Source organism: Phascolarctos cinereus, unplaced genomic scaffold, assembly GCF_003287225.1.
Source record: "Phascolarctos cinereus isolate Bilbo 61053 unplaced genomic scaffold, phaCin_HiC Scaffold_4;HRSCAF=312, whole genome shotgun sequence".
Taxonomy (NCBI): Eukaryota; Metazoa; Chordata; class Mammalia; order Diprotodontia; family Phascolarctidae; genus Phascolarctos; species Phascolarctos cinereus.
This window is the reverse complement of record NW_027555847.1, coordinates 575,299,040-575,321,458: the sequence shown is the minus strand read 5'-3', so window position 1 is coordinate 575,321,458 and position 22,419 is coordinate 575,299,040. Positions and strand designations below refer to the sequence as shown.

The window sequence follows — 22,419 nt, the reverse complement described above, 5'->3', positions numbered from 1 at the left end:
CCACACATAGGATTGGCACAAGCCAGTGGTTGGACAAGTTTTGTGCTTGCCTTCCAGAGGAGGAAATGAAAAATAATCCGGCGATGCTTCCTTAATTTGTCAATGACCTTGGACACTGAAAAGATAAGCAATAATATAGGTAACTCAACAGTAATCCAAGAGTTTGATGCTACAGTTCTCTTATAGTTTCCAGGGCCATGAAACTGTGTGTGCACGCATGCATTTGTTTAATGATTAGGAAAAAAAAAAGATACTAAACTAAGACAAGATGGGAATAAAGTCAGTGTATAGTCACTATAGCATTGCCTGGACCATAAAATGTGTTCAGATCTGAGATCAAATATAAACTTTTGCGTTTGGCATTTAAAATTCTTTTCAACTTAGGGACAGGGTAACTTGGATGGCAAGAACATCACCAGCTCAGGTCAGGAAAGAGATATCTGAGCTGAATCTTGAAGGAAACAAAGGATTCCAAGGGATAGAGAGTTTCCAGGCAAGGAACAAATCGAGTCCAAAGGCACACAACAAAAGGAGGGGAGGGTCACGTAGGAAGAACAGCAAGAAAGGCAGTATTATAGAATAACTGAAGGAGGGTACTGTGTCTTAAGGCTAGAAAAGTAGGATGGGAGCAGGTTGAGATGAGCTTTCAAATCCAAACAGAGGAACTATCTTTAATTCTAGCATCAACAGAGAACTCTTGGAGTTTATCCAGTGGGGGAAAAGGGTGACAGGGTCAAATTTGCATTTTAGGAAAATCATTTTGGTAGCTGTGTGGGAAGTGGATGGGAGGAGGGCAGGGAGGCAGCAAGAGATGATGAGTGCCTGAATTAGGGTGGTGGTTTTGTATTTAGAGAGAAGAGGGTAAGATGCAAAATATATTGTGGAGGTAAAAATAAGATTTGGTAACTGAAAGATGGGTTGTATAAGTTAGAGAGGCTAGAGAATGATTGGGCAATTGGAGGGATGATGGTGCTCTCCATAGAAGAGAAGTTTGGGAGAGAAGTGAACTTGAGAGAAAAAGATAAGAGATTTTGTTTGGGGTATGTTGAGTTCAAAGTGCCTGTGGGATATCTAGTTCCAAATACGCACTGTACATTTGGTGATAAGGTTCTGGAGCTTGGGAGAGAAATTAAGACTGGATATACAGATCCTGGGATTCATCTGCATAGAGATGAAAATTAAATCCCTAGGATCTGGTAAGGTTACCAAGTGAGAAAGTATAGACAAAACTGAGAAAGCAGTCCCAAACAAATCCTTGGGACAAATGCAATCAGATGACAGGACCTGGTTATCATCTGGCAAAGTAGCCTGAGAAAGAGTGGTCAGATAGCTAGTTAAATGGAGACCTGAGAGAGAACTGTGTCACAGAAACCCAGAGAGGAAAGATTATGCAAGAGATAGTGGTTAACAGTGTGAAATGTTTCAGGTATCAAAGACAATTGAGAAAACGACAATAGATTTTTTGGCAATTGGAGGCCAGAAACTTTGGAGAGGGTTGTTTCAATTGAGTTATGAAGTTGGAAGCCAGAAAAGGAATCTAAAGTAAGTGGAGAAAAAGTAAAGGAAATGAATAAAGACAGATTTTTCAAGGAGTTTGGAAAAGATATGGAATGAGATGGTTCAATGGAATGGCAGAGAATTGTTTGTTTGTTTAAGGATGGGGGAAACTTGAATATGTTTGTTGGTGGCAGAGAAGGAACTAGATGTACCTGTAATTTGGGCATTCACCCTTATAATTCTAAAATGTGACAGAACTGTATAATGTAAATTATGTAACCTAATGTAAATGTAAATTCTATAATCTAAAATTACAGATTATCAGAGTTGGACTTGGGTGCAACCCACTAGTTTAACCCACAAATGCATAGTGGTGTGGCCATGTTATACTCAAAAACTGGTCCTTCAATGTTCACCTTAAAATGTCTGGTGAGACTATCTCCAGAGGCAGTATATACTATTTTGGGATAGCTCTTACCAGCAGCATCTACCTTTTTGCAACTTTCACTTGGAGCAGTAACACTAAGTTCTGCCTCTTTGGGCATAGCAACATATCTAATCCCTCTTCCACACGAGAGTCCTTCAGATACTTGAAGGCAGCTATCATGTTGTTCCCCCACCAGGTCTTTTCTTCTCTAGTTTAAACATTCCCAGTTCCTTTAGCCAGTCCTCACATGACATGATGTATAATTTCTCACCAGCCAGCTCATCCTCCTATACATATTCCATCTTGCCAAATAATAATGAAGATGATGATTAATAAAATAATAATGATAGCAATACCATGTATTATTGGTACTCCTGATGTCAAAAAGACATGAGGAAGACCTCCAACATATTGTGTGGATCCACTGTGACAAACTTATTGGAGGACATGGCAAGAATCATACTGGGTGTATAAGCATGAATGAGCAGTGGTCTTTAGCCTTTAGGTGGAAGCATCCACCTCAGTGAGGTCATGGATCATTCAAATATTTGACAGTAAAATGTATATTACATTTCAAGTCTTGCAAAGAACTTGCCGGACAGCATCCCCATTGTGAGACAGGTATTATAGTAATTATTATCACCATTTTACAGATGAGGAAACTGAGATTCTGAGAAGTCCTCTCAGATACCTATGAGTACAGACCTCGTGAGTATCCAAGATGGGATTTGAACCTAAGTTTACCAATTCAAAGTCCAGAATTCTTTCCTTAATATAATACCCTTGATGTAGCTGGCCAGATTCATACAAAGATTCTTATCACTTCCCAAGTTCTGGACCCTCTGCCCCTTTCAGTCCTCTCTAAGATTGTATTAGGAACTCCAGTTCCTTCATACTCCCAAGAGCTCTCTTATTGCTTCTTGGTGGTGAAGTAAGTACAAAACAAAAGTGCCCTTGAATTCTTTTTTACTTCGTCCTTATTGGCCTCCAATTTCTATCACTTTATTTTTGGGAAATTTGAATTTTCCAGGCTTGATTTTGCTTCCTAGAAACTTCTTTCTTCCTATTTTCTTAAGCCATTAGACATTTTTTCTTGAGTAGTAAGATAGTTCTATGATCTTTATTTTTATAAAATTTTGAGAATGATAAGTGTGTAAAAACTTCAGGGATAGTTTTGTTCTGGAAGAAGATAAAAGGCAATACGTCCACTTAATATTAAAGGTAGAGTAACCCCTATCCTATTTTCTTGAAATTTCCTTGCTACTAAAACATAAGTCATTAATTAGAAGGGAAACATAGCTAATTGGTTTTTGAAAGTTATTTCATTACTGGAAGGGGAAGGGAGTAAAATTTTTTACCGAATGAGCAAATGAAGTAACTGAAAATGAAGGCACAATTTAAGCAATGCAATTTGGATAATCAAATATTTTTGAAAGGAACTATACAGAAACAACATGGAGGAGGAATATTTAGAAGAGTGGTAATAGTGTTTAAATAGTCCCATTTTTCATCATATTTTCTGAGATGCTGAACTATTTTATAGTAAAACAGAAGATTTACGATTTATTTAGTATTTTTTAATAAGTTAAGCTGACCCATTTAGATCCAGCTTTGTCTTTTTGGAAGTGAGGAAGAACTGTATTGTATTGTATTGAATTGAAAGTGCCCTGGAATCCTAAATGTAGTTCTTCACATAAAATATACTCTGAGCCACTCATATCACTTTAGGTTAGCCCTGAGTAAAATTATGAAATGAAGCTTGGCTTTATCCTCTTCTTACCCATCTGTTGGTTTCCTACACCTCTCTCCTAATACACTTTCTTCTCCCTGATTTACTGGACCTCAAAGACTGAATTACATTCCATCTGTCTTTACAATGACTGACTGTCCTGTCCACTGCAGTGTTGGCTTGATAAAGCTCAACACTTCCTAAAGGTATTTCCCTTTTAAGGATTTAAAAAAGAGTTCAGAGAGAATAAATCAACAATGCCGACATGGAAAGGAATGGCAAATAGTCATTGGGGATGGAGTCTAGCTACTCTCGAATCGGAGACTGGAGACAATAATGTATTTTAAGGAGATTTGTGAATCACCATATCCAAGAAATTAACTTGCTTTGTGATCTTGGGCAAGATCTTCTCCTCACTAGGCCTGGTAGTTTATCTATAATTACAGCTGGGGAACTTTAATTTTGGCAAAAGGCACTCTTCAGCAAAGTAGGGGAAATGTTTGAGACTAAAAGTATCCATTTGTATAGAACGCTGCAGGTACCTTCTCCTGTACTAGAACGTCAGAGAACATTCTAGGGAGGCCCTGGCTATTTTTTTTTCTTTTTCTTTTTTTTCCTGTTTTTTTTTTAACATGGAGAAAGGTATGAATAAGGAAAGGCTAAAGCTTCTCAAAACCATGATTGGCTAAAGATAATGAATTTATCTCTCCTTACTGCTGCAGACACCCTACTAAACTTGGAAACTGACAAGAAAGGAAGGAAGGTGCATAGGCCTAGAGTCAGGAAGATCTGAGTTCAAATCCAGTCTCAGATACTTTCTAGCTGTGTGTGCTGGGCTTTTACCTCCCACCTTTGTTGTGAGGATCAAATGAGATAATAATTGTAAAGTGCTTAGCACAGTGTTTGGTACATATTAAATGCTATATAAAAGTTAGCTGTCATCAGCAGCAGCAGCATCATTATTATTGTTATCATCATCATTGTATTAACCTACCCACCAGTCTTCTTACCACTGGCCCCATTAGCTAGTTAGATATATGATCCCTTAAATACAGATTATGGCTGGAGTTGTGTTAAATTATTACTGCTCAACTGGGCAGTTCTTTAGAGTTGAATTGCAGATGGTTTCTTGCACTATCTTTAAATCAAAGTACTCTTTAAATTTAGTGTTTGTAATAAAACTTTTATAACTTGATGTGAGTGAGCTGCTTTAAAAATAAGGACATCTATTTGTATTAGCATTCATTAAACCACAGTGCACATTCCACCACTGAGATATTTAATATGACTGTCTTTGTTTTGCTATTGAATTTTCGTTTTTAGTTTAATCTCATAATTGGTTGAATAGTTCATATTAGTTAGCTGAATCATTACTGCTTCCTTTACTGCTAAAAGATTTTTAGAAAATCTCTTTCCAACTTGCATTTGTTGTGTGATAAAGAAATGTTTATGAAGTATATACAGTGATGTCCTTTTTCTTTCTAAAGGCTGAGGGAAATAAAGGTCAGTGTGCACAGGAGAGGGGCAGGAGTGGTAGAAATGGGGGTAATATTTAGAAGCTACATCATTTTCCAGGATGTGAATTTCATTTAAGCAGTAAGACCAACAGTGTATAGTGGATTGATTCTGGTGCCCTGTGGCTTTAAAGTATGAATAAGATTTCTTTCATAAAAAGTAAAATGAATGCCTGAGAGATTATGCCTCAAAACTGTTGGTGGTGAATGGAAACTACATCTACCATGGTAAAGTGAACAGTTCATTGACTTTGGAACTAGGAAGACCTAGGTTCAAATCCCGTCTCTGACACTTGCTGTATGACCCTGAGCAAATCACCTAAACCCTGCCTACCTCATGCCTTAGACTTATCTACTAAGCAACAGACAGTAATGTGGTGGGAACCTCACACACCAGAATCACTTAAGACAATAAGTTTGTTGAAAATATTAGTTGAAAATAAGGCTTCACTTCAGGCTATTCAGTGCCATGTTCACTGGATTTTTTAAAATTAAATGCCATTTTACACACACACACACACACACACACACACATGCTTATGCTTTTAATAAATATATTTTCATCCCTTTTCCAAATATATTCCAATGGGAATATGTCCATTTGGAAAGAATAACAACTATATTCCAAATTTCCAAGAACAATGGTCCTTTTGAGAAAAAGTTGTTAAAGTTTTTATCAATTTGTGAATTAATCCTCCTTCACTTAATAGTTTGTTTGATCTGAAAAGGAAGCCTTAACATTATAAGTTAATCATCCCTTTGGGTTAAATCTGCATGATTAGCCCTATCCATTTATGAGTTCAGACTGAGGCACAAAAGCTAGTGAGTTTTCTGTAGCTCCTTAATGCCAGATATGACCTCTAGTTTGGTCCTTCATCATAGATTCCAGACCACAGAGGTTTCAACCACCAAATACCCAGGTATCTATAAAATGACCTCAGTTTCCTTTCCCTGGGGTTCTTGATGATGCTGCCCTTATTCTGTTTTTCCAGCTGCTTTACAAACAGCTTGAGTTTTCTGATTGTGAGACTTGAATGAACTGGTCTTGAGGAGTATTGTGGATTGATAGATCTTTAGAAAATACACACACACACACACACACACACACACACACACACAAAACTTTGCACCCCACTCTGGTTTCTACATTCAGTAATTAGTAAAGACCACAGTAAATTTATCTTAGTCACTCCTGAAGAAAGGGAAAACTAAGAAAATGGTTGGGGGATTCTGGGTGACTGGATGATAAACTAGTTTCAAAAGGCTTGGATTAGCATCTCATAAGCATGTAAATCACCATACTTTTTTTTCCCTTCCATTTTCTTCCTTGTTACGACATGTTCATATAGAACAATCAGTTGTTTGTTATCCTACTCTTTGGAAATAACTTTCTCCAATCCTATGAAAACCAAGCAGTCACCCACATTAGCATGCAATTCTCTTTTCCACGGTTCCTTTTCTTCTTATTGGGATCTTATAGTCCTCCTGGACCCAGGCTGCATATTAAGCAGTGTATAGACTCATACTCTTAGTCCTGACCTGCCAAACACCTCTGTTCTTTTAGTCTTATGCGTTTTGGAGAAGCTTTAGGACTTCTTGGCAGAGAAAATGTTTGCACTCTAAAACACAAAATAAAAGGCAGGGCCCCAGGACACCAGGTGATCATAAAATCATAGACCTGGAAGGGAGAGAGAAAGACAGTAATTATCCCCCTGGGGGTTTTTAACTTCCCTTGGCATTTTTTTAAGTGAGAAGATTAGCTGCCCTTGTAGCTTGCTACCCAGAATGACTACATAGTGGGAAGCCCCAGCCTGCACCTGGGATAGTTTTAGAGCTTCCATTATGCCTAAATTTAATTCTAAAATTCAGAATGGGACTCGGACATCTTTAAGAAACTCAGAGTTCAGGGGGCAGCTAGATGGCACAGTGGATAGAGCACCAGCCTTGAAGTCAGGAGGACCTGAGTTCAAATCCAGCCTCAGACCAAACACTTGACACTTACTAGCTGTGTGACCCTGGGCAAGTCACTTAACCCCAATTGCCTAAAAGCCAAAAAAAAAAAAGAAAAAGAAACTCAGAGCTCTTGCCTTTGAGCACAAGTCAATTCTTAGTGTATTTAGAATTATAGATCTCTTCCAACTCTGTGTTATAGGTTCTGGTTCATTATAAGATAGTAGTAAGACTTTTAAGAGCCTCCCAGTTTATTGAAGGTCCTTTGAAGTCAGTTGGAATCCCTGAGTCAACCATTAATCCTATCTGAACCTGAAAGACATTTTCGTATTTAGGTCATGGACCACAATAACAAAGCCACTTAAATGTAGCTTTTAGGATATATTCTATATACAGTGTGTATGTTCCTAGTAATTTACACATTATCTCCCCAATTAGAATGTAAGCTCTTTGCTTGCAGGGATTGTTTTTACCTTTCTTCTCTCCAGAACTTAATGTGGTTCCTGGCACATAGTGAGCACTTAATAAATGCCTACTGATTGATTGAAAAAGGATTGAGTGCTGTTTGTGAAATTATAAATTCGACTAGTATTGATGTAATGGAACTGAAGGGGAGCAATCGATCAGAAAATTAACACTGTGAATTATAAGTAAATAAAATATTTTTAAAAGCTGAAGAGCAAATATTGTTATAATTTAAATCATAGTCATTTAAATCAAAGTTTAACTTTAATAAATAAAAAAGCCCATTTATTAAGTGTTTACTGTGAGCCAACCACTCTACTAACTGCTGGTGATACAAATAGAGAATTGAAGTAACCACTGCTCTCAGGGAGCTCACTCTTCACTGGGAAAGATAGCACATGTAGGAAGGTTCAGATGGAAATCAAGGGTACTGATGTGATGCTAATGGCAAGGCCAAGGCATCTTTATGTGTATTAGTAGGTCATGTTTAAGCAGTTGCTGGGAGACCTTAGACTATAGGGGTAGGCCAAGTGGTAAAGTCTGGTGTCCACCATCTTATCTGAAAGATTAGGATTGTAATTGATGACTCCCAGGTCATCCAAGTGATGTGAATAATCATGTTCAGTCCTGGGAAGGAGAGTCCTCAAGGTCCCAGTCTACCACCATTGGAAAGGGGGAAGGGGCCTTGAAAGTCTGAGTGGAATAAGACTCTGGATTTCCTCCCACAGGGGTGATGATGAAGGAGAAGGGAAAAGTGACATTGGTAGGATGGTAGGGGGCTGCAATAACTCTTGACACTCCACAAACTCCATGGGGTTTGTCTGGAGCATGGGATACCATGCCCACAGTTACCTCTGATATAGTTTTCAATATAATGGAGATATCAGACACTAATCCAACACTGTAGGCTTTCAGGTCTCCCTATCCCCTCTCAAAAAAAAAATGAAAGAATAATCTCTTAGGAATGAGACAAAGCTATCTAAATAATTCACTTATTGAGAGTAGCATACTATCCTAGGAATTTTCACATACAGAATTCTAAGACTGAGTTGCCATATTTCTAGAAAATTTTAGAAAGGAAACAAAATGTGTTTCTCAACTTTAGATCATAGATCTAAAACTGGAGAGGATCGTAAAGGTTACCTACAACTTATTTTATAAATAAGGAAAATGAGATACAAACAAATGAAGTGACTTGTCCAGATCTGGGATTTGACTTCAAGTTAGCACTCTTCCCACTTCACTCTTTGCCTAACCATATACCAGAAGACCAGATGCATTCCAAAAATCCGACCTCTACTCAGCTTGTGGGATCCCTGCAAAGCCCCAGAGTGGGCCAACCCCTTAAAAGCCTTAGACAAGACCACCCAGGGCAGTTTTTTTTTCCTGAAATAGGTCCTCTAACTCCATGTTAGTATAGACTTCAACTTTCCATTAGGAAAGACAACACATTTAGGAAGTGGGTCTGAAGTCAGGAAGGCATGAGGTCAAATATACTGCCAGACATTTTCTAGCTGTGTGACCCTGGGCAGGTCATTTAACTGCCATCTGCTTCAGTTTCTTCAACTGTAAAATGGTGATAACACCTACCTCCCAAAGTTGTTGTGAGGACTAAATGAGATAATATTTGTAAAGAACTTAGCACAGTGCTTGGCAAATAGGTGCTTGATAAATCCTTCTCTCCTCCTTCCCTCCTTCCCTTCCGCCCTTTCTTCTTCCCTCCTTTCCTTTCTTGTTTCTTTCCTTCTCTCCTCCCTCCCTTCCTTCTTTCCTTCCTTCCTTCCTTCCCAAATTACCCTAAAACTCCAAACTAAATTGAACTCCAGAGATACTTTGAAAGGCCTGACAGTTGTCTTTTCAGTATTCACCAAAACCAGGATTACAAAACAATTTTCACTCTTCGAGGAGCAGTAAGATGAGCCACCAAAAGCTATATAATCTTTAGCGAGTTACATTTACCCATGCCAAGATTCTTTAAAGTCTACTACTTTTGAATATTTAAAAACAAAATTAAAATCATTTTAAAGTATGCAGTTTATAGAGAACATTGTTTGCAAAATAAGCTTAATTGTATTATCAGCTTTATTTTAGAAAGTTATTATTGGTCTCGAGAAAATGTTGTACGCTAAACGAAAAACAGTTCTTTTTTTTTCGCATTTGAAATTTTTAAGTTCCAAATTCTATCACTCCCTCCCTTCTCTTCCCGCTCCCTAAGATGGTAAACAATCTAGTACAGGTTATGTATGTGCAGTTATGTAAAACATTTCCATATTAGTCATTTTGTACAAGACGATTTGAATAAAAGGAAAAAAATGAAAGAAGGTAAAAAATAGCATGCTTCAGTCTGTATTCAATCAGTATCATTTCTGTTTCTGGAGGTGGATAGTACGCTTCATAATTAGTCCTTTGGAATCATCTTGGATCACTGTATTGCTGAGAATTGCTAAGTCATTCACAGTTCTTCATTGAACAATGTTGCTGTTACTGTGTACAATGTGTTTTCCTGGTTCTGTTCACTATGCATCAGTTCATGTAAGTCTTTCCAGATTTTTCTGAAGTCATCCTACTTGTCATTTCTTATAGCAAAATAAAATTCCATTACAATCATATGCCACCGTTTGTTTAGGCATTCCCGAAATGATGGGCATCCATTTGGTTTCCAATTCTTATCCACCACAAAAAAAAGTGCTATAAATATTTTTATACAAATAGGTCCTTTTTCCTTTTTTGGGGGATGTCTTTGGGATATAGACCTAGTAATGGTATTGCAGGATCAAAGGGTATGCCCAGTTTTGTAGCTTTTTGGGCATAAAAACTAAATTCTTATAGTCAGTGTTGTAAAGAGACTATAAGTTTTTTCAATCTATAGTGGCAACCTGATCTCTGCTAGACATGGTGAGGCGCATTGGTCCATAACAGGAAATTAATTTTTAATATCCAGATACTATATTTTGGGGTGAATTTACAAACTTAATGTGTTCACACAGATGCTATGTGTTTGCACAGTGAGCTAAAATGACAGAAGCTCTCTGCTTGGAATCAGGAGGCTAGAGTTCAAACCATGGCTTTCCCAATTACTAGTTTAATGACCTTAGACAAATCACTTTATCTCTGAGCCTCAGTTTCGTCATCTGCAAAATAGAATTGAAAAAACTTACTCTACTTACTTCACAGGGTTATTGTGAGGATCAAACAATACAAACAATACTGCTAAGTGTTACAGTACACTTTATACTTGAAATAATTGCAGAACCAGAACACTTTATACTATCTATGCTGTTCACCTGACTTGTAGTGCAGATGTTTCTAATGCTGATCACATTATTTTTTATAAAGCTTGTTTTCCATTATACTTTGGAAGTATTTTAGTTAGCCTTTCGCATAGCTTTGCAACAATTTTAAGGCATCTTAAAATATGGATTATAATATTAAAAATTATTTTCTATCTAATAAGTATGAAAATCATTGCTTTTTAGTATCTTCTAGAAATCGGCTAAAATTTTTAAACTTTCAGACTAATATGAGTCAGCAGGAAGTATCTTGTTCATGGTAACTACTTTTTTTTTTAATCACCATATTGACTTTAGAAAATCTGCCCCAAACCATGATAGTTCTTTTATACTGAATAATGAATGCCAAATGATTTCATTAGTTTGCACAAGTTCACATATGAATGATACTGTCCCTTTTCAACAAGTTATATGCCCTCTTATTCTCAGATGAAACAGGTATAAAATATTTATTTATTATGGTTAACTTAGATAGGCAAAGTATATTAGGGGTTCAAGTTTTGGCTATAGTTCAAGCTACAGTCAGACATTCCTTCTTTTTAAATTTTCTCTTCCAGCAATGACAGGTACTGTCAAAGCCTGAAATTTTCACTACACTGCAAGTCAAACAAGTTGGTGATTTTATCTTATCTCACCACACTTTGTGTGTTCAACTCTTGAACTCATGATTGTTTTTTGTTGTTGTTCTTAAGAAAGAAAACAAAAGAAAAAGCTGACTAACCAAGTATACAGTGGCTAACCCAAGACAATCTGATTGTTATGATGCAGATGATTTATAAAAAATAGTATTGAAAACTTCCCATAAACAGTGTGAGTCACTGGGACTCCCTGAGGACTTTATAATCCATGGAATTTTTCTTTAAACAATTTCCTTAATTTCATAATATATGAGTAAGTGTATTGAAATTGCCCTATGTAATGTGTGTGTTGTTTGTATATGTATTGAAAAAGCAAGTGAGGCAGACATGTTAGAATATTGATACCCCTCTTCTTCCATGCACATTCTCATGAATGCACACACACACACACACACACACACACACACACACACACATACACAAAGGAAAAGTGAATTGTCTCCTTTTTATAGGAAGATCTTTGAATTTCATGTGTTGCTGTTTGAGCCACTGCAATCATTTGTTTCAGTTCCAGTATCCTTCATCTTCAAGAGGTACTCTATGAACAACCACATATTTTTTCCTTTCATTCATTCATTTATTTCCAAAACATTTAGTAAGTAAACACTATCCTAGATGCTGAGTGTCTTAGCAAGATAAATATTGCGGTCTCTGGACTCAAGGATCTTACAATCCAATAGGGATAATACAGAAATAACTAACTTAACAAAATAGAACATAACTTTGAAGAGACTCTTGAAAGGTACTCTAAAAGTTCCTAGAAAGGAAAGATAACTTCGTTCTGGGCAAGAGTAGGCAAAACTTCATAAAAGAGGTGGCATTTGGGGCATACTCTGAGCAACAGATGAGACTTTTACAAGAAAAGACAGTTCATTGGTTCATTCAGCCAGCGTGTGTTACGTGCCTAACTTTGTGTAGGCACTGAGATTGCAAAGACAGAAGTAAGATAGTTCTTATCCTCAAGGAGCTATGTTTTTCTGCTGGATGGATCCAAAAGACACTTAGATCAATGAATACAAAATACCCACAATGAGAAAAAAGAAGTTCTCAGAAATAGGGAAAAGTGAGAAAAGTCATGAGGTGAGAAAAAAGAACAATCTGAGTATAGTATAAACCATACAAATAGGAATAAAATGAGATAATGCTTAAAAAGTTATTACTGTCACCAATTTTAAAGTTGTCAAAGCATTTTACATGCATCAGCTCATTTGTATCCCACAACAACCACGTGAAGGAGGTAGTAGAAATGTATTGTTATCCCCATTTTACACACAAGAAAGCCAAATAAATTGACCATATTTACCAAGCTTTTGTCAGAGAATGAATTTAAACCACCAATATTACCAAGGTTCAGTCTTTGAAGGTGATGCTTTTTTATTTTCTTTATTCATTGGCCTTTTAATGCAGTTGTCTCCATCTTTTTGACCGATTTCATTCAGATATTTCAGATTCTCAGATGTAGGTTAAAATGTAATCTGCTAAATCAATTTTAATAAGAACCTCTGATGTTGTAGATTATAGCCCATTCACACCTTATTCTGGGAAGCTTGTTTGAGAAGATGTGGAAATTCATTTTTGCTCAACTATACATTTGCTACAAAGTTTTTGTTTTTAATTCAAATTGGGGAGTGGGAGAGAAAATAAATGTTTATTCATAGAAAAATAAAATTCTTACCTTTATCTTTCCATAAGTATTCCACAATGGGTCAATCTGGACATCTTCCTGGAGTCTTCTAACATTATATAGGTACTATTACAACCCCCAACCTGTCCATCTCATTCCTCATATCCGGTAGATGGTCAGCTCAACCCCTCTTTCAGTGATGCATCTTCTGTATGATATTATTTACACCATTTCTGGTAAAGAATAGTCACTGATGGTTTAATGTCAGCTTGAAAATCAAGCTCCAGTGAAGTATTCCTAATAATCTCTTTGTTTCCCTTTGCTTTTTAACATTTTAAACCATGATTAGATGGCATTCTTATTAAATTTACAGATGACACAAAGCTTGGAGAGATAGTGCAAACAAGTTGGATGATAGGCATCATCCAAAAATCCTCTGTCTCTTAGAATCCCTAACTGTAGCTCATATGCTGGCTCTCCAGAAGCCTTTCCTTATTCCTAGACATTAGTGCTCTGTCTTCAAATTATTTTCCTTAAGGATATGTTTAAATGTTGTATTCCCAGTAGAATGCAGATTTTTTTTTATGTCAGAGAATGTTTTTTCATTTTGTTTTTCATCCATAGCATATAAATAGTGTCTTATACATATTGGATGCTTAGTAATTACTTGTTAAACTGGCTTGGAAGCTAACACATGATGGATCTGCAGGCATGAGCTCCTGACACTCCATATGAACCAATGACCCAAGGACAACATTTTTGACTCCTGTTCCTTATGCAAAAATTCCTTCTTATACTTCTGTAGCCTATCATAGAACAAATAGAAGTGGACTTAAACTTCAGTGACAAGGTTCAGTTAGGAAAATATAATATCTTAAATGAGAGAATGATCAAACACTGAATAAGTTACCAAATGAGACTGTGGAATTTCTGTCCCTAGATAGCTATAAAAATAGGTTGGCCGTCTAAAGTTGGCTTAGGCATTGACCTGCATAGGAGCTGGATCATTTGAATCTCTCTTCAGCTCTGTGATTCTGCATTTAATTAACTGCATAATGAATTGAATCTGTATTTCATGCAAAAGTCTGCATTTCATTTTATACATACTCATCTTTTAAATGTAATGCTCTCAGTCCCTGAAACGGGAGTGTGCGGGGGAAGGGAGGGAGGGTAATTACAATGATATATAAATTTTCTTTAACAGTTTTCTTTCTTAGTTTCTTCTTTGCTTTCATATAATTTCACTGTATAATTTTCACATACAAATTCACATGAATTTGTCAGTTTCACCTCAAATCCCAGCTCATATTTGCTGTAGAAAATTTCCTTACATTTTATTTGTGGCAATAAATAGATAGATAGATAGATAGATAGATAGATAGATAGATAGATAGATAGATAAGTTTTAATAGATTCAGATTTGACATATTTTCTTTTATTTTCATTCTAGAGAGTTTTAGGTAGTAATTGTGTTGTTGTTATTTGGAAAAAGTCAAGTCTAGCAGAGTTCTAGTCCTCTAATTTTAAGTGCAGAATAAAACTTGGGCCCAAAGAAACCCTTCTTTGAGGTCTTGTTGGGTTTTTTTTCCCCCTTAGTTGCAAGTGAAACTGCCATTAATGGGAACTGAAGCTGTATGGTGATAGAGAATGGGCTTTCTTGTTTTCAGAGATGGACTTATCACATGGTTAGCAGCTGGACTTTATGTGGAGACTCATTAAATAAAACAGCAGTAGCTAGCCACCTCCTGCTGTGATATACTTGGAGGTACAGCACCTGAATTTTTCCAAACCTAGCTAGCATTTTATACTTTGTTTCGTGTCCCTCATTTTTCTGATTTTTTTCTTAATATTTTCTGACCTCAAAGTACTTTTATGATTATCTTTATTACTGCTATAGCAATGATCATTTAAAGGCCTTGCCATTATATAAAGATGTCAAGTTAGCCAAGGGAGGCTAAGACACACCCAGAAAACATGTAGTAAATATATGTCTATTAGTTTTTTACTTTTATTGAGTACAGAACTTTTTTTTTTGGTCCACACAGGCTTGGAACACCAAAAAACTTTGCCGAATGGCATTTGCTACAGACACAGTAACATGCTTACATAGTACAGCACTGTATATTGGGAGGAATTTCCCTATATTTGTCTTGGGGGAGGGAGGGAGGGTTGCAAAGTGAGGAAGGGTAGTAGGAATAGAAGAAAAAGTAATGCAGAAGTTGGTTTAGCTGAAGTGCTTCTATTTTGAAATTTTTCCTTCATTAGATAACCATAAAATAGTCCTTATTCTTTTTTTTTTTAAACAGGATATTGGGGCTAAGTGATTTGCCCAGGGTCACACAGCTAGTAAGTGTCAAGTGTTTGGTCTGAGGCCAGATTTGAACTCAGGTCCTCCTGACTTCAGGGCCGGTGCTCTTTCCACTGTGCCACCTAGCTGCCCTAGTAGTCCTTATTCTTGTGCCCAGGGTTACCCTACTATAGAAGCCAGTTTGACCTAGGTGACTTCTAGGTTCTAGAGTTTTGACTGCTTTTTTCTCTTATTTCACTTACCATCAGATGCACAGGTTTGGGTCCTCAGAAACTTCCACACCCCAACTGGCATCTTAGCTCCACATTTTTGTTCCCCTTTTTCACAAAGATGTAATGAGGCCGTGTGTTATAGCAGAGAGTCAGTCTTATAGCCAGGGCAATCTGAGTTCACATCCTGCTCTGGCACATACTGGCTCAGTGACCGTAGTCAAGTTCACGGGACTCTAGACAGCTCTCTAAGAGTCTAGGTTGCAAAGAAGATGCCAACCTGCATTAGCAGAAGTTCCTTATCTAGAGCTCCCTACATCAGTGGAATGATGGATGCAGTCCTGCTCCTTGCCTTAGGTTAGAAGCCCTAAGCCTTCTGATAAGCCTTATATCCTAAAAGTAAGGAAAGAGACTTGACCTGCCGAGGAAAGAAAACTCCCTCTACCAATTCAGGTAGGCATATTCTCTGAGACTTACAGTCTTACAAAATGGCTGACAGCAAGTTAGGGTCACTCAGATCAGTGTTATATCTGAGTAAGGCTCGTCCCTAGCTCCTCATGGCCTTAAGGGCAATTCTCTGTGAAGAGCCTGTTCGCTCCTTGTGGGCAGGGAACGTCATTTACCTCTTTTTGTATCGACAGTGTTTAGGACAGTGCCTGGCACATTGTTATCATTCAGACATTCAGTCATGTCCAACCCTTCGTGACCCCATGGACCATAGCAAGCCCCCACTGTCCATAGGGTTTTCTTGGTAAAGAGTTGGGGGTGATTTGCCATTTCCTTCTCCAGACAGTGTTTAGCACATAGTAGGTACTTAATAAATGTTTATTGACTGCCTTCCTCAAGATATCCTATGAGACTGAGAAAATAATTGAACCTCTCCCTCTGGAGATGCTACTACTTATCAAACTCATGGGTCATTGTGAACATTCATTAGTTACTATTAATAATGAATTTTGATAATGAATTAAGTAGTTACACATATGATCTAAGCAAATTAGTTCGTGTCTTTGGACCCCAGCTTCCTCACAGAAGTGCAATGATTAGTTGTCCTGGCAAGTCCCTTCCAGCTCTAAATCAAGAATTCTGTGATCTGTGACTCTATTGTTATATTTGACTATTATTATTTCTGCAATTGTAACCTGGATTTACGTGGTACTTTACAGTTAACAGCTTTCCTCTTGGACTCAAGAGAGTACTCTGTTATGAAAAGATGTTTAATAAATGTATTCTGAGTTGAATTGATTTGCTTGGGAACATCAATATCATTCCTGGGTCTAGGGTCAGGAAGACCCGAGTTCAAATCCAGCTTCAGACTCTTTCCCATTCTGTGACCCTGAGCAAGTCACATATCTGTTCCCTACTTCAGTTTCCTCAACTGTAAAATGAGGAAAATAATAATACCTACTTCATAGAGGACCAAATGACATAATATTTGTATAGTGCTTAGCATAATACCCCACATAGTAAGCTTTGTATAAATCCCTTCCCCTCCTCTTATCTCTGAAGAGTTAAGTTGAATTGCCCAAAGTCATATGGCTAGTGAATGGTAGAGTCAGAACTCTAGGCTTTCTGACTCCAGGCCCCATCCTCTTCCTTACTATGCCCTATACAGTAAGGAATCTCCCACTGTGGAGTAAATGGGTTGACATACTTTCTATGGAATGTGAAGTGCTGCACTCAGTGCCCACCCACTGCCTAGACTTTGCTGTAAATGAATTACTGGAAAAGAAAATCAGATACTTTTTCTTTAATCTTCTTGTAAAAGTAAGAAGTTTTATTTTGCCAACCAACCAGGGCCAGGGAAAATAAGTGAATTTTAAAATGGCAATGCAGTTCCTCCAAGGGTGATTTTGTGGGTGTGTGAGTGGGTGGGTGGGTGGGTGGGTGAATATGTTTTAATTGTGTTGGTTCATTGGGTATGAATGGACTGTTTCATGGTCTAGAATCTCCTAAAATAATGTTATCTAAATAGGTTGATTCATGTAGAGATAAAAACTGAGAAATATCACTTGATTGAAAGACAGAAAACCTGTAATTATCCACATTAGTCAAGTAAAAGAGTGACTCAGAGAATCCAAAAATCATTTGATGTACAAAATACATTTGGTAACAGGGGAGTTACCAAGTTCCCAATTAAGTTTTTTTTTTCTTTCTGCCTAGTCCCTTAAACAAAATGCTGAAGCTTATTTTCTCTCCCCTTCAAGCATTTCTGCCTCAATTACATGTTACAGGCTGCCTTAATCATAGAATAAGAGAATATAAAACTAGAAGAGAGCTTAGACATCATTTGCTCATTGTCCCCATTTCAAGATGAAGAAACTGAGAGGCCTAGAGTGATGAAGTGACTTATCCAGGGTCAATAAGTAACAGAACCAGAATGTGAATCTTAGTTTTCTGATTCTAGAGCCAAACTTCTCTTTCCAGAATGCCCATTGTTTCTACTCATACCTCTTAATATCCCCATCAAAAACTTCCTTTTCTAATGTCTTATTACTATTTTTTAACAACTTGTCCTTTTGGAAAACATCTGAAATCAATCCATGATAAAAGTAATTAACAGAAACTTAGTGTGTTACCCTTAATAAGGGTGTGTGGTTTTGTGCCTTATTCCTAAATTTCAGGATCTTATGAAAGAGCTCAAGAGGAGAGATGATTTGGTGGCAAGAGGATATTCTCCATCATCCTCAAATTGTATCAACATGTGCAACTATCTTTTCTATTCTTTTTTTGTGTGTGTGTGTATGAGATAATTGGGATTCAGTGACTTGCCCAGAGTCACACAGCTAAGTGAGTGTTATGTGTCTGAGGCCGGATTTGAACTCAGGTTCTCCTGACTCCAGGGCTAGTTCTTTATCCACTGTACCACTTTGCTGCTTTCCACCTGTCTTTTCTACCTGAACATAGAATCAGCCTGGCCTAGACTGACTTTAGAATCCATTTAAAAATGAAATTTAAAAATGAATTTTTATTCCCTAAACATTTGCAAGGTGTTAGCAATAGCAAATAGGTTGTTGAAGCATGCTGATTGAAAGATAAAAAACATCTACAGATTAAGGAACTAGATCTTCACAATTTATTTCTGTACAAACACAGTGAATCACAATGAACAACATTCATGAACTTAAAGTTTAATAAAATTTTACAGTTATATGACTCTGGGCCTGAGTTTACTCATTTGGAAAATGAAGGGGTTAGGCCATCTAGATCTGATCTATGTTCCTGGGGTTCTATGGACTAGGTGATATCTGAGGACCCTTCAGCTCTAATCCTTTGATGCTTTGACAGTAATCCTGTGATAGAAAGAAATGTCATCCAGTTGGATGGAACCGTTAGTGGCCATCTAATCTAAACTCTTCAGTAACCATTTCAACTTATTATGATACATTTTCCCCCCTATTTCAGAAGGGAAATCTGCTAAGCATCATTAATCTCATGTCTAGTGTTTCTATATGTGTAAAGGGAGGAGGGGGCAGGGACTTCCGTCTGGAAAGAAAACAATCAGTCAGTCAATAAGCATTTATTATGAGCCTACTGTGCCAGAGCTGGGTTTTTTTGTTTTGTTTGTTTTTGTTTTTATTTTTGTTTGTGAAGCAGTTGGGGTTAAGTGACTTGCCCAGAGTCACTCAGCTATTGACTGTTATGTTCTGGGGTCGCATTTGAACTCAGATCCTCCTGCCTCCAGGAGGTACTCTATCTACTGCGCCACCTAGTTGCCCCTGTGCCAGAGTTTTGATGCTACTGTTTGCTTTGTGCAATGAAGATTGTTTGATTCCTCCTCATCTACCAATGGCAAAATAAATTCATGTTCCTCTGGTATGTGTGCCTGACACCTATGACTATGAATGAATGAGGAGCCTGAGTTTCTGAACTCCCACCTTCTAATTCCTAATGTATTGTACAGTTGTCAGTGTACAGATAGCCACCTCTTTTATTTAGTTTTAAAAGCATTGATTATTTGATTGATCAATTGACAAGCATTTATTAAGCACTTACTGTGAGCTAGCCACTTTGCTAAGATCTGGGGATGCAAAGAAAGACAAAAACATGGCTCTGCTCTCCAGAAGCTCCTACTCCAATAGCAGAGAGAACACGCAAACAACTATGCACATACAAGATGTATACAATGTGAATGGGAGGTAATCTCCAGAAAGAAGGCACCAGAAGTGGTGGGGACAGGGAGAGGATTTAGGCTGAGTCTTGAAGGAAGCCAGAGAAGCCAGGTGGTGGAGGTGTGAAGGGAGTATATTCCAGGCACATTGCAGGAGAGCAGGGAAAAAGGCATTGAATCATAAGGTATATTATTATGGAGGAGGAATAGCAAGAAGACCAGTGTCTTTGGATCTTATAATACATGGAGGGGCATAAAGTATAAGAATGGAATGGTAAGAAGGGGTGTGGTTGTGAAAGGCCAAGGAGATTTCTGTCTCAAGGAGAAACTAAGTATCTAAGTGTAGATTGATATAAGACAAAAGCAATGTGCTAAGATGGAAAAAATGCAAGAGAGACCCGGGTTCATATCTTCGCTCTTAGACTTGTACTAATTCTGGGGCCCTGAGTTCTCTGAGCTTTAATTTATAGAACTGCAAAATGGGGATAATTCTGAAACTACTTACCTCACAGAATTGTTGTAAGGAAGCATGTTCTAAACTCGAAAGCTCTATAAAGCAATCATTATTTCTTCACTAAGCTAGGCAATAATATCTTTTATTTTTTATTATTTATTTTATTATATTCATTTTGTATTATATTATTTATTTTATTTATATCCTATTATATATACATTTATTACATTATTGCATTTTGTATTATATATTATATTTATTTTTATTATATTATTTATTTTCATTAATAAGTACAAAGAATGAAACAATCCTTTCTCCCATGGGGCTTACATTTTAATTGGAGAGCTACGCTCTCTCTTTCTTTCTCTCTCTCTCTCTCTCTCTCTCTTCTCTCTCTCTCTCTTCTCTCTCTCTCTCTCCCTCTCTCTCTCTCTCCCACACACACACACACACACACACACACACACAGAGCATACAAAGTCTTTTGGGAGGAAGAGCACTAGCCGCTGGGGAATCAGAAAAGACTCCATGCAGAAGATGGAACTTCAAATGCATCTTAAGAAGAGAAGGGGGCTCCAAGGTAGGGGTAATGAAGGAGTCCATTCCCATCATGTGGGACAGCTACTGGAAAAGCATAGAGACAAGAAATGAAGTGTCATGTGCAGAACAAAATGAAGACCAGTTTTCCTTTATCACAATGTGGGAGTGGAAAAATGTTGCATGAGGTTAAATAGGTTGGAACCAGGTTGTGAAGGGCTTTAAAAGCTGAAATTAAGTTTCTGTTTTGTTCTTGAGGCAATAAAAAGCCAGTGGTATTGGTTCAGTAGGAGGGTACCATGGTCAGATCTGCATTAAGGAATGTTACTGTGGCAGCAGTTTGTTGGATGGACTGAACTGATAAGAAATCAAAGCAAAGGAGACTGGAAGGTATTGCAGTAATCCAGGTAAAAAGGTGAAGAAGGCCTAAACTGAAGTAGTCACTTTAAAGTAGAGGAAAAGGGTCAGATAGAAGAGATGTTGTGAAGGAAAATTAACAAGATTTGGCAACTGATTGGCTATGTGAGGTAAAAGCCACAGAGGAATTCAGGATAATGCCAAGGTTATGAACTTAGAGGACTGGACAGATGGTGGCAGATTGGCAGAAACAGAAAAGGTCCTGGGGAAAAGATAATTAATTCAGTTTGTGACATGTTAAGTTTGAGGTGTCTGTAGGAAATCAAGTTGGAAGTGTCAAATTGGTCATTTGTGACGCTAGAATGAAGCTAAAGGGAGAGAGCCTGGGGCTGGATATATAGCTTATGGTTCATCTGCATAGAAATGACAGTTAAGCCCAAGACAACTGATGAGGTTACCAAGAGATAGAATGTGGAGGGAGAAGAGAAGAGAAGAGAAGAGAAGAGAAGAGAAGAGAAGAGAAGAGAAGAGAAGAGAAGAGAAGAGAAGAGAAGAGAAGAGAAGAGAAGAGAAGAGAAGAGGGCCTGAGACATAATCTTGGGGAACAACCACATCTGGAAAGTGTTTTATGGATGATGAGCCAGCAAAAGAGACTGAGGAGGAAGCAGACAGATAAGAAAAGAGCCATGAGCGAATGGTGTCATGAAAACCTTGGGAAGAGAAAGTATCCGGGAAGAAAGGGTGATGAACAGTGTTAAATGCAGAAGAGAGATTGAGAAGGAGTAGGACTCAGAAATGACTAATAGATATGGCATGTAACAGATTATTAGTGACTTTGGAGAGAGCAGTTTCAGTTTCGTTGAAAGGCTGAAGAGTGAGAAGAGAGAAAGTGGAGTCAGTAGGTGTAGACATCTTTTTAATTAAATTTGATTTTCAAAGGAAGGAGGGACATGGGACAATAGCTTGAGAAGATGGTAGCCTCTAGAGAAAGTTTTTTAAGGATAGGCGCAACTTGGGAATGTTTGAAGTTACTGAGGAAGGAATTAGTAGAGGTTAAAGATTTGGGAAAGGAGTGGGATGATTGAGATTGCAATCTGCTGGGAAATATAGCAGATGAGATCAAGTACATATGTAGAGAAGTTCACCTTGGTAAGGAGAATGCCAAGTAGATCTCTTTATCAGTGAGTTGGAGAAAGGAGGAAAGAATAAGAGGTGAGATCAGGGGTTTTGAAATGAAGAGAATGGGAGATAAGGGAGCTTATCCTAGAATGGCTTCAATTTGCCGAGTAGAGGTAACACACTCATCAAG

At 37.6% G+C, this 22,419-nt stretch overlaps 1 protein-coding gene across 6 annotated transcripts in view; it reads left to right on the top strand.

Moving 5' to 3' along the window:
- The window catches only part of GMDS (GDP-mannose 4,6-dehydratase), a 785,826-nt gene that overhangs the window by 532,056 nt on the left and 231,351 nt on the right, over positions 1-22,419 (top strand). For 5 of the 6 annotated variants that reach the window (XM_078153650.1, XM_078153649.1, XM_078153647.1 and 2 more), the window contains one exon: positions 20,686-20,796. The exons of the other annotated variant lie outside the window; for it this stretch is intronic. In XM_078153650.1, the coding sequence (XP_078009776.1) occupies positions 20,686-20,796 (111 nt within the window). The remainder of the gene's footprint in view (positions 1-20,685; positions 20,797-22,419) is intronic. 6 annotated transcript variants of the gene reach the window in all.